Source organism: Elephantulus edwardii, unplaced genomic scaffold, assembly GCF_000299155.1.
Source record: "Elephantulus edwardii isolate Elephantulus edwardi_28Jun2011 unplaced genomic scaffold, EleEdw1.0 scaffold00013, whole genome shotgun sequence".
In the NCBI taxonomy this organism is placed as follows: Eukaryota; Metazoa; Chordata; class Mammalia; order Macroscelidea; family Macroscelididae; genus Elephantulus; species Elephantulus edwardii.
Window position 1 is genome coordinate 2,258,509 of NW_006399763.1, and position 17,043 is coordinate 2,275,551.

The window sequence follows — 17,043 nt, forward strand, 5'->3', positions numbered from 1 at the left end:
ACATAATGGGAAGGTGTCACACTTCATTCCCCAAGTACAGAGGAGGGCACAGGCCTGTTAATGCTAGGCCAGACAGGCAGCAAGGAGGTAGAGGGACCTAGGACCCCCACCATGGTATTATTCTACACAGAACAAGATCCAAAACCAGGAGCAAGAGACTCAGCTTGAACAGTTTAAGAGCAGTAACAATCCCCAGGCCACACATCCATTCCCTCATCAAAAGTCTCAGAATCTTTAGGGAACCTCATCATTAAAAAGAGATGCGCTAATCAACACTCTTTCCCTGACGGCAGTAAGGGGCTGGGGCCACTGTGACGCTGAGTCCTAGAGCCTCCCTGAGGCCTGACAGCAGTGCCCGCTCAGGGAGCCCAGAGAGGAAACTGCCTCTGTGCCTACAGCTTCAGCAAGCAGAAGCCCAGCTGAAGCTGTGAGGCAGCTCACAGAGGAGACATTTAGTAAAGAAGCTTTCAATTGATACGAAAGACATACACACACCTTGTAAAATATTGTGAAAAGATAAAGGAACCAGAATAATGCTGAAGAGAATTATCGTTCCGAGAGGAATGCCAGAATCATAACCCACTATGAAGACTAGAGTAATAAAAGTAATTTTTAATCACTCCTTTGTGGCTTAATGTTTGCATATATTTATCTGACTCAAATGGTAGAGGGAGCATATTAAGTGATGAAACCAGTTACTGTCCTGGGAATTAAATGGTACTCAGGGTTGGGATACTATTTTACACTGCTTAAATGATGGCATTTTATGTCATGGAAGGTTTATATATAATGCACTCATGCCCTTCTACTTTAGAAAAATACAAGAGATTAAGTGAAACTTTTGGAAGGAAAAGGAAGCATATAGCTGAAGGGAATTATGGCTATCACTTTCTCAAGTTACAAGGCAATACACCAATTACAATAGCCATGAAACATTGTGCTGTCCCATCAGTGGATTTCATTAATAGAGAGAAGATACCTCTGCTCCTACCCAAAAGAAATTAAGCTTGAAACCAGGCCATCGATAACAACAAAATGAAGTGGAGAGACCAAATGAAGAATCCAAGTCCCAAAATATCTATAGATGCTGTCATCTGGTCTCTAGTGAGAGCAAGTCCCTCTATAACCCTGGCATCTGCAGGCAAGGCAAGTTTCTGCCTAATTATCATCACTGAATCACATGATGTTCTAAGAAAGGGGAACGCCCCCCACAGTACATAAAACATAACAGCACGATCAACTTCAATCTTGAGAATAAAATACAAAATATTCCTACCGCTGTCCTCCCACAACTTAATTCCACTGTGAAAAATCTGGATTTATAAGCAGTAGTTCCATCTTCTTGACAGAGAACAAAGGAACAGGACACAATAGTAAATAGGATAGAGGATATAGTAGGGATGAAACTTTCACATATACAAATCTTTGGAGGTTAGCAACGGCTTTCCATAGCCAGAGACAAAAGCCGTGTGGAAGAAGGTGTGCCTAACAAATAAAAGAAATGAAACACTACTTCACTCTTTAGAAATAAAGATTATTTGTTTGCAACTCCTGGAGCTGGGGTCTAAATATGGAACATTTAGGACAAGAAAGGAAATGAACTGAAGCTCACTCAACCTGACAGTGGTCTAACATGACGTTTAGAAAACAGGTGTGGGTTTCAGAGTAAACCCTAAGTAACACTTGCCTGTCACCCCTCTGCTTTACCCCTGAACAATTTAAGGTACTCAAAACAACCAAGAACTACCATCATCCACCAGTTATCTACCAAGGCTTTTGCAGTTGCCATAGGAAAAACTCTGGTGCCCTCGTCTATAGAGGATTGTGCTACTAACCTAAAAAGCAGTGTCTCTCTGGTGGTTCAAGTTCACCAGTGGCTCTGAGGGGGAAAGTTGAACCATCCCTATGTAAATCTCCTAAATGATTTACAGTCTCAGAAGTCCAATGGAGATGGTCAGCTATGAGTGGTTCCAATATGATGACAATGAGTTTCAGTTTATAAGGAAAAACAGCATTTTTGTTGGGTTTTTGGTTAGGTTGTTTGTTGTTATGTGCCACTGAGTCACCTGCAACTCATAGTGATCCTATATAGAACAGTCCTATACTGTGTCAATCTTGCCTCTGATACACCTACTCCCATTACCACAGTCACTGAATCAATCCATCCCATCGAGGATCTTCCTCTCCTGTGCTGTCCCCTCCACCCTCCCAAGCATGATGTCCCTCTCCAAGGACCAGTCCCTCCTTGCAACATGTCCAAAGTATGTCAGATGAAGCTTCAGAATTCTTGCCTCCAAGGAGCAACCTGGTTTAACCCTCTCCTTGGTTAAACCTGTTTATTCTCTCTGCAGTCCATGGCACACTCAATACTCTTCTCTAGTACCACAGTTCAAAGGGATCAATTCTCCTTCTATCCTCCCTAGCCATTGTCCAGCTCTCTGATACATAGCAAGTGACTGCAAAGACCATGGTCTGGAACAGGTGCACCTTAGTCTACAGGCTGATATGATTGCTCTTCAGTACTCTGGAGAGGTCTCTGACAGCAGACTTTCCCAACGCAATACGTCTTTTAACTTTCTAGGTGCTGATGCCAAGAGTGTTGATTGTGGAGGCAAGCAAACTAAAGCTGTTCACAAATCCCAATCTCTTTACCATCCATCATGATGCTGCAAATTGGCCCAGTGGTAAGAATCTTTGTTTTCTTGATATTGAGCTTCAATCCATATTGGGTTAGGTAGCCATGTCTAATTTGAGCTTCAGAATGGAGTTCATCTTTACATGCAAAACTACCAAACAACTTAACAAACAAGCATTGTAACACCCTTTATATGCTACCTGAAGCATTTTAGAACAACTCAGATTTGTCAAGAAGTCTTATTTGAATCCAGACAGGATCTATTGTTTGCAGAACAAGGCTTAGATTTGGATTCCCCCCTCCCTACAGGGGTGAGGGTTGGGGTGGGGAAAAGTATAGTTTCCAATTATTCAATTTCTAAGGCTCATTTCTTATAAAAGCTTGTAAGGATTAAGTCACACAATAAATAATCTATGCTGTGGACCCTGACTCACAGTGACACTATAGAACAGAGTAGAATTGCCCCTCAGGGTTTCTAAGGCTATAATTTTTATGGAAGTAAACTGTCATGTTTTTCTCCTGCAAAGCGACAAGTGAAATGTGAAGAGCCAGCCTTCTGGTTAGCAGCCACGTGCTTAATCACTATGCCACTAGGGCTCCTTGATTTAACAATACATGACACAATTTTAATATTCAACTAATGACTCGCATCTCAAGTTTTCACATGTATTTAATAAAGCAGTTTTCTCTTTCCATCCTTTATTCCTCCTCTACACATACTCTATCATTAGCCCCAACTCAAGGATCTTTCTACTATGTTGTGAACCAAAAGAGAACAGGAGTTCAGGAGGAAATGCTTAGATGTCAAAACTAAGGCCTGGATATCACAATGCTTATGTTCTCCGGGTGTGACCCTATAGAGCAGGGCTCCTCACTCAGTTACTGGGGGGTAGGGAAGGTGACGAATGACTAGGAGTGACAGTCACCCCTTCCAGGCTGGGGTGCCCTAGATCCCTTGGGGGCATGGGTGCAAATAATCTGAAATCAGATCTAATTCTCATGGTAAATCTAAGGGTTCAGCTACCAAGACTAGAAGGGAGAAGCCTTTGAAGTTCTCTTTATCTGTTCTCATGGTACAAAATTTTGAGACAATTTATTTTTTTCCAAAGGTGATTCTGAAATTGAAAATGAAAAATCAGCTGTTTTAGTTTCACAAATGGTCCAAACTGCTCAATACGAATAGGACGTGCAGGTGACAGTGGTCAAGGAGTAACCACCACACCAGTGTAATGAAGCCAAGAGGGAAATGGGAGGAGAGACTCAATGCTGATGCCAAATGTGAAAGGGAGACAAAGGTCCCTCCTGAGGACAGTGGGCTGGCCAGTAGTGCAGCTTCCAGGAGGAAGGCAAACCCACATTCTGTGTGGCCCTCTTCTTCCTGCTCTGCAGCACCTGTATCATGCTAGCAAATACTAGGAGCTCCTGCGATGGTGCATCCCACCACCCAGCGGCAAGGCAACAAGTGTGGACTTGGGCTGAGGCTGAGCAGAGCGAGCCGTGGCCTGAAGAATCACTTTTAGGTGCACAGATGACCACCTTTTAACAGGACCATCGGTCAACTATGGTTTGTATTGTTTTCTGATTGTTTCTGAACATACAATAGCCACTAAATGCTCCAACTAACTACAGTGAAAAATGAATTAAAAAATATGACTTTACAACATTTAGATGAATCTTCTTCCAGCCTTCCTTCCTGGCCCTTAATTTCTCCTGAGGAGTCAAAATATTCCACGCAGTCACAAATACTTTTTTTTAATTGGAAAAAAAAATCATATGACAGGCCTAGGCTTCTTTCATCAGAGAGAAAGGGAAGAGAAGGGAGAAGAGATTGGGGGTGGGGAGGAGCAGAGAAGAGGAGGAGGAAGTAGAAGAGGAGGGGAGGGAGGGGAAGGCACACAGAAAGAAACTTTTAATCAAATCCAGACGAGCAATTAGTTTTATCCTTCAGAAATTGTGGAATTACCCTCTGAGGCCTTCATGACTAAATGATTCCCATCCTTTGGATGTCATGGGTTTTAGCAAAGAAATAGGTTATGAAAAAAAAGGTGAAAAATCTACTGTTATAGAGTGAGGTTTATATCCATTATTGTGAAAGAAACAGAACAAAGCACCTCTAACCTAACCTAGAAGTTAGAAGTACTTCTGAAAAGAATAATGAATTTTCTTTTCAGGTTTGGCTACTGCTTCTTCAGAAGGAAAGCTCCTGGAAGAACAGCTCTTTTCTGTCTTTACACTCAACTTGGACTTGGAAGGTCTCTTAAGGATACAGCAACCATATTTTCAGAACTTAAAATTGTATCTCATTACCAGTAAGAGGACAAACCACCAGCTCTTGGGGGAATGCAAGGCCAAGTCATCGCCAGCATCACACTATCATATGGCAGCCTTTGTGCTGTGAGGAACGCTCTAAGAGGTAGCGAGGCAACTTTTTTCTCTCCCGGAGCAGCTGGGGATGGCCTGATATACCGGGAGGGAAGAGTCAGGTTTCCAGGCCTCAGGAGGCCTGGGGTAACTGGGAGAGCAGGCTGTGGCTTCTCTCCAACACCTGCTGGTTACCAGGCCTGGAGAGGTGCCCTATCTGGAATCAAGGCTATAGGACAAGGGCCCCTCAGGCAATCTTAAAAGATGTTAACATCAACTTCCTCACATCAATGGTAGAAGTTTCCTCTGACTGGCAAAATAGTGTCTCTAAATTAGTACTCCCTTTCCTAAATGCCAAAACAGGTGGACTTTAGAAGATACTAACTCTAAAAACCAAAGTTCATACAAGAAACAATTACTCTATCTTTTAAATGAAGAGAAATGAAATTTATTTTAGCTTTTGAAGTAGTCACTAACAAGAGTGTAAGATTGGCTTGCCTGCTTTCTGTATTCTGTATTACCAACTCAGTTATGCTAATCTCTCATTTTCAAAGATGTCAAAGGGCATGAGTATATATCTGGACTAGTCGCTAAATTCTGTGACATATGTTTTAATTTCAAGCTTGTTTTACACGAAGGTACTCGGATGTCTAGAGAGACAAGTCATTTGACTCCATGATACAACATCATGGAAATGGCAATATTCTATTACAGATGCCACAATTCCTCTGTTATGCCAAACGGACTTCATTTACACTAATGTGGATCACTAAAAGCAAAACCCCAAAACCAAACACCTCGTTCATATACTATCACTGAGTCAATTTCCATTCACAGAGACCCTCTACTGGGTTTCCGAGGCTGTAAATCTTACAAGAAGGAGACTGTACATTCTCCCAACCAGCGAATGGTGGATTCAAAGCTCCAGAGAGGCAGAGCCTTCTGGTTAGCACTGTGACACACTATGCCACTAGGGCTCCAAGCAGAGGCCAGGGGCAGCATGCTGAAGAGGATAGCTAGTCAAGTTCAACAAGCAGACTCTAGAAATCACCCACAGGGCACTTTTCAGAGCCATGTCTGTGATTCAGGCTGAACTCTACCCTACTAGTACAGAGCTCTTGCAGGAAGAACTAGGAGCTATATGGTTAGTCCTCAACTGAAGATACATGCAAAAAGATTTCTGGTAACAGGACACTTGAAATCAGTGTGGTCCCAGAAAACCAGATATGTGAAGAGTGTCAGACAGCAAAGGACTCTTGACTAAAGGTCTCCAAAACGTGGTCTTTTCTCTATGACAACTGGCTACCACCAAGCTGCCAAAACCTTCCCAAGCAGGTTACGTACTTCTTAGGGATAGATCTTATTTTACTTCTATCTCTTGTTCTGACATTAGTCAGAAATGACTCATGCTATGGCAGCTAACAACAATAATGACCCTGGTACCCAGAACGGCACCAGTATTTGGTAAGTAAATGTAATGTTAGTAATTCTGGCTTTTCTGCAGCACGCCTTTAAGGTAAAGCCCAGAAACCATGCCACAGCTGAGAAATGTTTGATCTAGGAGAATTAAACAGTAACAACCAAAAAAGCAGGTGAAGCATCCACAGTCTTCCACAGAGGCCAGGCCTGTAGCTGCAGATCTCTTTCAGTGACATTGTTAGGCAGGATTCCTTAAAAATCCAGTGTTTTTAGAATATTGCTCCTGCTATTACTTGAAGAAAAAAAAAAAAAGAATTGCTTCAAGATAGCAAATAAATTTAGAAAACACTAGAATAATATAGTCTACCCTAGAAGCTTCAGGCAGCTCAGATGGCCTAGGGAGTTATGGTGGCTTAGTGATAAAGAGGGGAGCTCTGGTGGCCTACTGGTAGGAAGCTGTGCTATAACCCCAAATGTATGTGGTTTGTATCCACCAGCTTCTCCACGGCAGAAAGACGGGCAATCTCCTTCCAAGGGATTTATTGCTTCTGAAAACCTGCTGGAGGGTCAGTTATGGGATGGTTCCAACTCAAAGGCACACAGCCACCACAGTGGTACAGAAGTGTACTGTCAACTCAAAGGTACATGGTTCAAACCTGACAGCTGCTCCATGGGAGAAAGATGGGCAATCTCCTCTCATGGGATGTACTCCCTCTGACATGGTTCAAGTCTGCCAGCTACTCCATAGGAGAAAGATGGGCAATCTCCCCTCATCCAATTTTCCACCTCTAAAAACCCACTGGAGAGTCAGCTATGTGTCAATTCTGACTTGACAGTTGTTGTTATGTGCCGTGGAGTCACTTGTGACACACAGCAACTCTATGTACAACACTCTGCTCTGTCCTGTGCCAATCTCATTGTCTCCGACACACTCATCCTGATTGCCCCAATCACTGAATCAATCCACCTCCTAGAGGGCCTTCCCATCCTGCGCCTGCCCTCCACCCTCCCAAAGCATGATGTCCTTCTCCAAGGACCGGTCTCTCCTTACAACATGACCAAAGTATGTCAGACGAAGCCTCAGAATCCTTGCTTACAAGGAGCAGCCCTGTTTAACCCTCTCCAAGATGAATCTGTTTTCTTAGCAGTCCATGGTACCCTCAACACTCTTCTCCAAAACCAAAGCTCAAAAAAGCATCACTTCTCTTTCTATCCTTCCTAGTCACTGCCCAACTCTTTGATGCATAACAAGTGATTGCAAAGACCGTGGCCTGTATCAGATGCACCTTAGTCTCCAGAGACACACCGCTGCTCTTCAGTACTTTAGAGAGGTCCCTAACAGCAGACTTTCCCATCACACTACGTCTTTTAATTTCCTGGCTGCTGGTGCCAAGAGTGTACAACAATAACTGATGATCTAGAGGTAAGGAAATGTGCTGCCAGCCCAGCAGAATGAAATTCATATCTACCAGCTGTTCCACTGGAGAAAGATAGGCAATCTCCTCCCATGCAATTTTCAGATTCTGAAAACCCTCTGGAGGATGGATCAGCTAGGAGTTGGTTCCATCTCAACAGCACATAATAACAGACGATTCCTAATGCATATTAGTTTTTAAGGTTCTCAAAGTCTTGCTGTGAAAAACCCCAGTTCACTTTTCCAAATCTTACTTAGCCATTTTATACTTAAAACCCCAGAGTATCATGAACATCTTACCATTGTGTGAAACACTCTGATAAACACTGGTCTATGTTCCTTCTCTGAAATGTCACTAATTTGAAAAACTAATTTTTAATTCATATTTGTTTTTGAAACTTTGTGTGAAAAGTGCTGTGAAATCAGAAGAGTTCACCACCACCAGGGTAGAAAGGCGAAGAACGACCATCTTATCAAGAAAATCCAGGGCTGAAGCAAGTGATGCCATGCTAGGGGTAAGGAAACAGTCTGTGGAAATACTTCTACTTTATCTAAGGTCACAGGACCCTCTTGGAGCCACCCTCTTGAGTGAGGAGAGAAATAGATTCTGAAAAAACCTTTCTTCATTTACACACAAAAAGCTAGCTTGTGAGAGCCACAGGTGGGACCAAGGGAAGACTCCATTTGGAGAGAACGCCATTTACAAGCTGATGGCTAATGAGCACATGAACATTATAAAGAGAGGTGTTTAATGGGAGCTCAAGGTTTACAAGTACCTGTAAGTAATTCTGGTGATTTTCACTCTCTTTATTTATGTTTCATATAAGCGCCTTGACCAAAAGAGACCTTCAAGAAAGTCATTCATAAATGTTATTGACTGCTTAAAGCAGAGGCTGCCCAGGCTCTCCTCCTTGGCATACTGGTCTGTGAAGACCTCAGATCTTCATTATTTATAATATAATGGGCCTAGGAAGAGCAGTTTTAGTGCTGGGATAAAGGATGTAAAGCGCAGAGAAAGTCTCTTTCATGACTATAGCCATTTTCCTCTTCTGTTGTCAACGTTGAAATAGACCCGGGTAGTCATCCGTTGTGAATGAGAGTTCTATATAATAAAGAGCTCAATAAATATGGCCCACAAGGTCACCATACTGTAATCAAAGATTATAGCCACAAATACAAATAATGGAGTACTGGTTTTCATGCTATTCATAACAGATCCACATTTACCATAGGTATATGCTCTAAAATATGTATCAAGATAAAACATGGTATGAACAGCTTGTGGGTGTCTCTATCAGGTGAGACTTGTTCTGTGCCACAAGACTAACAATCATGGCATTCAAACAATCAGTCAGGCAATCACCAAATATTTACTCCTTTTGGGAAGCAGCCTGCATATAAACTCTAATGGATCTCGCTAAGACAGGATTTCACAAAGGTATGCCACTTTTTTTTTTAATAGTTCCATATCATGTATTGTGTCTTAATTACGATGGAAAAGTCTAATGTTAGGAACCTCTTCAAACTACTGAAGAGCAAGGGTGTCACTCTGGAGACTACGGTGCGTCTGATAAAAGGCCATGGTCTTTGCAATCACTTGCTATGTGTCAGAGAATTGGACAATGACTAGGGATGATAGAAGGAGAATTGATGCCTTTGAGCTGTGGTGTTGGAGAAGAGTATTGAATATACCATGGACTGCTAAGAAAACAAACAGGTTTGTCCTGGAGAAGGTTACACCAGGCTGCTCTTTGGAGGCAAGGATTCTGAAGCTTTGTCTGATATACTTCGGACATATTGCAAGGAGGGACTGGTCCTTGGAGGAGGACATAATGCTTGGGAGGGTGGAGGGACAGCGCGGGAGGGGAAGACCCTCTATGAGGTGGATTGATTCAGTGACTGGGGTAATCGGGGTGGGTGTGTCGGAGACAATGAGGTTGTCACAGGATAGAGCAGGATTTAGGGCTGTTCTATATAGGGTCACTATGAGTCGCAGGTGACTTGATGGCACATAACAACAAGAAGGATGTTTTGAGCTCTGGTGGTGCAATCTGCAGGGAGCTGTGCTGTTAACACGCAGGCTAACACTTGACGTCACCAGTGGCTCTGTGGGAGAAAGGCAGTTTCCTTCTTTGCAATTTACTTGAATTGGTTCTGACTCAATAATGAGTTTGAGGGTATTTTTTGGTTTGTTCCCCCCCAAAACCATATTATCATCTAACCATGGACATTTCATAGAATGAAAAATTTCAAGCCTCAAATTATACATACTGTGTAGCTTTACAACTCTACAATTGTTTTCATTAGATAGATAAGATCTTCTAGGATTCATCAGTGACAACCTTGAGCTCACAGATGCAGACAGTGCAGAAACAGGAAGAGAACTATCTCACCCCTCTTCATCCGGGCTTTTCCTGGTGGACGTTTTTGAATCCTTTCATAAAGTGGTTCAAACACAATGCTTAAGACTGGGTTACTCCCTGATGAGCTGTCCAAGGAGCTTACACATTCAGTCATTTTTTCTAGTCCTGGTGATGCAGTGGCTAAAAAGCTTGATTGCTAACCTCTATCTAGGTCAGTGGTTTGACCTTAGCAGCTGCTCCTGCAGACAAAGACAGTCTGCTCCTGTAAAGATTTCTGGCCTCAGAAACTCCATAGAAACAATTCTACTCTTCCCTACAGGGTTGTTGTGTCGGTTTGGTTTTTGCACATCAAAACGATGGGGAGACTGAAGCTACTTTTCCTTAGGAAGATGACCAAACTTAAACCCAGTGTTGTCCAGTAAATTCCAATTTATATACAGTGACCCTGAAGAACAGAGAAGTTTTCTCTCATACAGTTTCCATGACTGTAATCTTTACAGAATGCCACATCTTTCTCTCACAGAGCAGCTGGTGGATTTGAATCCCAAATTTCCAGTTAGCAGCAAAGCACATAGCCACTGTGCCACCAGCATTCCTTATGTCAAACAGAATTTAAAAAAATCTGTTGCCATCACAACAATTCTGACTCATGACACCACCCGTGTTTCCCCTGCAAAGCAGCTGGTGGATTCAACTTGTGTGGCTTTGGGATGGCAGTGAAGCTCCTTACCCGCTAGGCCACCAGAGGTCCAAGTGACCTTCTATAAGGGGCTTATTGGAAGCTTGGCTTTGCAGTTACTAATCACACTGGCTAGTTCTGCTGCTAATTTCCAAGTATGAGTGCCAAACTTAAAGAGTGTCTCAAAGACAACAGAGCCCTTCACGTCTCAGCAGATAGCATTCATATACAGATATGATGAGTTCTTCCTTCTCCAGATAGACTCATAGGTCAAAGGATCTCACACACGGCCTGTAGGCATGCCACGTGAGAAACACCTAGCCCTCCAGAGCTGCACCTCACAAGAGCTCTCAGACAGGGCTATCTACTGGACACAATGCTCCATTAGCTCCAAAACCAGAGGGATTATATCCAAAGTCATATGGCCTCCAAAGAGCAAATCTGAAGTCTAGAGAAATATGATAACTGGTTGTTTGGTTTTCTTCTTAAAGGCAAGCCAATAAAAGAATTACATTGTAACTCTTAGGAAGATGAAATGCTTAATTTTGGAGAGAAGTGTAGTCAAAAATATTGATGCCAGGCAGCTCTGTTTTGTGAATTGAGAAGAATCTTCAATAAATTGATGGCTCAAAGTTTAAGAGTAAAAAAATAAAAATAAAAAAGTTTAAGAGTCAAGGATATAATTCAGCCCTTATGAGCTCTTAAATGGTTTGGGGGAACATTCCAAGGCAAAATGAATATTCAAAACTCAGAATCCAGACTCCCTTAAAGTTCCCTATTGTCCTGAGAAATTTTCTTCTCAGTGGACGTTAACTTTTAGGAAAATGAGATTTTTATTTCTAACTGAATAAGTAACTTCTCCAAACAACCTCTCCCCAAATGAAGAAAATGAATGACCCTAAGATTCTATTTAGCACTTAATAATCAAAATTATCCCAAAGGGAGTTATTCTTCATTGTCAAAAGTACAATTTATCAAATAAATTTTAAAAAAAGGCATTTAAGCCTCCCTCAACATACAAATCTAGACAATTAAGCCTTTCTTAAGATTATGAAAAGGAGCCTAATGGCTAAAGAATTATGTTGCCAAGCCCAAGGCAGGTGGTTTGAATCTACCAGCTGCTTCTCTGGTGAAGGATGGGCAAGCTCCTCCCATACAATTTGCAGCTTCTGAAAATCTACTGGAGGGTCAGCTATGAATCCATTCCAGCATGACAGCGATGCATTTGAGGTGGGTTTTTTTAAAGATTACTGTACAATCTTTTAGAATTTCGTATGCACAAATGTGGTCTATTCAACAAAGAGAAAAAGCTACACTTGAAATACCAAATACTGGTACTGTATTTTCTTCTGAACTCATTCTTCTCAAGAAAGTAGCCTCCTTGAAACCACAAAAAAATGAAAATTTTCTTGTATTTTTGGGAAGCCAGAGTCTCTTTCAAGGACTTTTATTCTTTTAAAAATCAAGTATCTAAATTTCTCAAGGCAAGTCTCCAGGAGTCCAGGAGTATTGTCACCTTATTTAGCTCCCATTACAGTCCTTTTACCATCTCAAGAGCTATTAAATGACTGGAAGCAGATGTCTGAGTTCCATTAGGGGCCTTCTTGTGCCTGGGAAAGCTGAGATGCTTTAACATTACTGCCCTCTCTACACTGCCCTTTCTACAGCCCTTGAGCTGGAGTGAGTGCACCACAGGAGACCCTTGGAGGAGAGGGTTAAACAAAGCTCAGGTTTTTTTTATGGTTTGAATTCCATTTCTCGCTCTCTTTTTACACATCATTTAAAGAAGAGTATAAGCAACCTGCTGGGATGAAAAAGAAACCAAAATAAAAATGGGCTGATACACAGAAAGAATCTTTTAATATGAGGGTGTCTGGGAAGTACAAACCTCTCCGTCAAAGATACCAAAGTTCTTATTAGTTCTTGAAATATTTCAGAGAAATCTTGGCTACAAATGCTGTATTAATGATGTATTATGGTTCATTCAAACCAATCAAGAAATATGGATTTTGAGTTCAGCTGTATGACCTTTTAGGCAAACTACATGACCTCTCTGGGTTCCCCTGTTTGCTCATAAGTCAGGTAAGTCTGTCTACCTTATTACAGAATGTCTACTTTATCCCACTACAGTTTTACACAGCCCTTTTCCCATGCTTTGGATTCTAACAATAACCCAGCAAAGTAACAGGGATTCATTTATAAAATATACTCATTTTATAAAACTAGAAATGAGGCTCAAAGGCTAAGTAACAGTCAGGAAGTGATAGATGCGAGAAGGAACCCTCAATTCTCGATTCCAAACAAATACTTTTCTTACCACATCACATTGCCCAATTTTCTGGCCCCGTTGTTACTGTAAGCTGTTGAATCAGAACTGACACATAGCTGACCCTCCAGTGGCTTTTCAGAGACAATTAATCACATGAGAGGAGACTGCCCATCCTTCTCCCGTGGAGCAGCTAGTGATTTGAACTGCATGCCTTTGGGACTGTAGCACAGCTTCTTACCGGCTTCTTAACCCCCAGAGCTCCCTTTCTGATCCTATCAGTGCCACCACATTCATCACTGTCAACTTTCACATTCCATCTCACCCTGTGTTTGGAATCTGACATCATTAAAAGGTTAGGGAACATGAGGGAGTACTTGCTTGAATAAAAACTTGTTTTCAACTTAGCAGTTTTAAATGCTCATATCCCACATCCTAACTAATAGAGATGTTTAGCACTATAATAAAGAATAAAAGATCTTGCTTCTGGTGAAAATACTCCCATATCAAAGAGTTTAGAATATCTAATCAGAAAGGTCTGCTGCAAATTACTGCTTTACTGAAAAAATGATGAAAAAAAACTTTACACTTAAGACTGACAAGGTGATCTAAAACAGTTCTGGAGTCCTCAGCCTTGAGATCTGTGGGATGTAAGTTCTCTTTTCCTTCCTTACCCACCTATCAAGTAGAGAGACCCATGTCAAAGGTCAGTAAGGATGACTGGTGATAAAGAAGAATGAAAAGTGTGTTCTTTTCACTGGCAGTACATTTCTTGAGCTGTCAGCCAACTTTAGGGAGGGCACCTGGTAGCACTGCTTGGTTTGTAGGCACAGCTCTGAGATTAACTGCTCTGAGAGCCACTGTTCTCCATGGTTCTTAACTTCCAGGGATGGGACAAGGGTCAAAGTATGAGCAGCCTTGGAGCTAGGAATGGGATCTTTTCCTAACTGTGCTTTTAGGTTGACTCTGCAGGTGAACAGGTGCATAAGGTTCTTATTTAGGCTTTTTCAGTGATTTAAAAGTAGCTTGTGAAGCAAATAGCAGTAGCTGTGATGAGGAATTTGCTGGGAGTAGGGGCTTGGTCAATCGCTTCAAAGATAGGGTAAATTTATGCTAACACTGAAGGGCAAGCAGGGGTTGCTCACTGGATGTGGATGTTGTAGATAAATGCAACCTAGGGACTATCTGTAAAAGAAGGCTATCCCTCTGCCCAACAGACACACAACGCTCCCAATACCATCCCCATTTTCTTATTATGCTGTAGAGGTGGGCACTGACCTGCTTTGCCCACTTCCCCTTTCCTCAGTGATCCTTCAGCCTGGCACCCAGCTCTGAGATGAGGCCTGCTTAGCACCAGTGAAGTTCCCCACGTTCAAACCAACAACGTTCTGTGTGGAGATGAGGGAGTCAAAGTTAAAATCCAACCCGTCCGCATCCATGAGTTCGCTACGGATAATGGACTCCATGTCACATTCCAAGCTCCCGTTGAACATATCCAGGTCCAAGTCACTGGGGAACTTCTCATGGCCCATAACAGGAAGGTTTGCACTAGTTGAGTACAAGGAGGAGCCTGAGAGGGAGTCTGAGAGGGTTTGCATAGACTGGCTGACAGGAGACTGCTGCTGGTGTTTGGCTGACCCAAGGTTGCTGGAGTCACTCAAGCCCATGCTGCTGACAGAATTCGACAAGGCACGGCTGCCACCAAGAGCGCCCTGGGCTTGGTGCTGGTGGTGGAGCAAGTTCTGATTAACCAAACTCCCCTGGTTGGGCTGGGCAGCAAATGACATCATTGGGTCATTGCGAAGCATCACATTCCGGCGCGAGTTCTGGGCAGACACAGCAGTGCTGGCCTGAGACATCAAGGGGTCTGACTGGGTCATCATGACATCACTGTGGCTGAGCGAGTCTGAAGTAAGCAGGTCCTGAAGTGTCTGGTTGCCATAGTGTGACATGGAAGAGAAAGTGGCTGGCTTGTTCTCTTGGATGGTTTGCATGGGAGACTGGCGTAGGGAATTCAGAGACGAAGGTCCGAATACCGTGCTGTTAAAGGAGCTGGTTGGAGAGCCCAGGCCTGAGCCCTTGGTGGTATATGGAAAGCTGGAGTTTTGCTGCATGAGCCCCCCAGTAGGCGACGGCTGGGATGATGGGAGTGTGATGTTGTCCAGCAGGTCATCCATGAGGTTGTCAGTCAGCCCATCATTCAGATTCATGGTGCCTGCCATGTCGGTCAGCCTTGGCAGCTCGACGGTGCACGGCTTGCTTACGGAGGGAGATAGGCTAGCTGAGCTGCTGTAGAGCATGGGGGAGAGAGGCGCATCATCGTCCTGGACGTCATCCAACTCTGTGCTGGCCAGGATGGGTGACAGGCGGCCGCTGACCGTGCTGGCATTGGAATTGGTGCGAGAGCGGAAGTCCGTCCATGCATCCAGTTCATCGCTGCTGCGTGAGGTGGGGCTGCCAGGCCACTTGGAGAGCTGGGAAGGACTGTCATCTGCTGACTCAGGCGCCGTCTGCAGGGCTGCCTTCTTCTTGGCTGCACGGCCACGACTTTTGGTGTATTTGTTGCTGTTGTCCATGGAGACCGCTCGCCGCCGGGGGGCCTTCCCACTCTTCCCCCCATCAGGGTTGATGATCCACCAAGAACTTTTGCCGGTGCCCTCATTCTGGACCCGCATGAACCGGCTGTGGAGTGATAGGTTGTGCCGGATAGAGTTCTGTGAAAACAGAAGGAAAAACATGGTCTGTAAGCCAGGCTGGTCTATAAGAAGCAGGTAGATTCCTCTATTTTTCAGAACTTCCTCAATTTCAAAGACTTAGGAAGAAAGAACAAGAGAAACATCTGTTAATCACCCTCTTCATTTTGACATTAAGATTAAATGAAAGACACCGGGCGGGTATATATAATCTAGGAGGTGAGAGACGGTTTCATAGCCAAGAGATGCTGGGTATCTCATCAGAATAGTTTTTAGCTCCATTTTTCCTAAATTCCTAGGTTTTGTTGTCCTTTTTGTAAATTTTGTCCTGTATTGAAGTTCGTGCTTGTTACTTCATTACCATAGCAATCCCTCCCTGCACCTGTCAATAAACTTCACAGGCTCTCGAAAGGATACGTAAGCACCTGGGAGTAACTGACTCTCTTTTGGTCCCCCTCTCCAATAACAGGAAGGTAGCTTCTGCCTCTATTTCAATGAACTCTTAACTGGTGGGAACAGTTACCTCTCTTTGTTTGGTTTCCATCACGGCCTGCCAAAATTTCACAATATTTGGCAGACACAAGAAAAGAATGGTAGAGCAATATCTGCTGGGTTGAAAAGAGAAGTTGGCAACTCTCCCACAGAGAAGCATTAAAAATTGTTTACATAAATATTCACCCACTCCACAGCACTGGTACATATAAAGAGGATATTAGGTAAAGACTAAAGAAATCTGAATAAACTACGCACTTTAGCTAATAATAATGAATCAATATTGTTTCTTTAGCTGTGACAAATGTACCATGCCAACACTGGGTGTTGTTAACAAGAAGGGAAAATGGTGTTACATATATGGGAACTCTACTTACTACATGTGCAATTTATCTATAAATCTAAAACTATTCTAAAATAAAGAGGTTAATTGTAAAACAAGCTGTCAGTTGTCAAGTTGTTTCTGACTCACGGTGATACCAAAATACCCTTAAGACCCTGGTGACTGCACCAATCGTGCAAGAATTTTCCTTCTGACTTGGTAGATAAACCCAGCTGACAGGCATGACCCAGAGTCAGGTCTATTTCTGCCACTGACACCATATGACCTTGAAGAAATAATTTAATCTGTCCATAACAACTTCAGTTTCCCATCTTCATTATGGACATAAGAATATTCAAGCCATCCTTCCCTGACAAGGATGTTGCAAGGCTAAAATAT

At 42.9% G+C, this 17,043-nt stretch overlaps 1 protein-coding gene across 1 annotated transcript in view; it reads right to left on the reverse strand.

Moving 5' to 3' along the window:
- The window catches only part of FOXO3 (forkhead box O3), a 141,536-nt gene that overhangs the window by 2,695 nt on the left and 121,798 nt on the right, over nucleotides 1-17,043 (reverse strand). Inside the window, exon 3 of the mRNA XM_006881165.1 lies at nucleotides 14,416-15,851. Within this exon, the coding sequence (XP_006881227.1) occupies nucleotides 14,451-15,851 (1,401 nt within the window). The 3' untranslated portion in view covers nucleotides 14,416-14,450. The remainder of the gene's footprint in view (nucleotides 1-14,415; nucleotides 15,852-17,043) is intronic.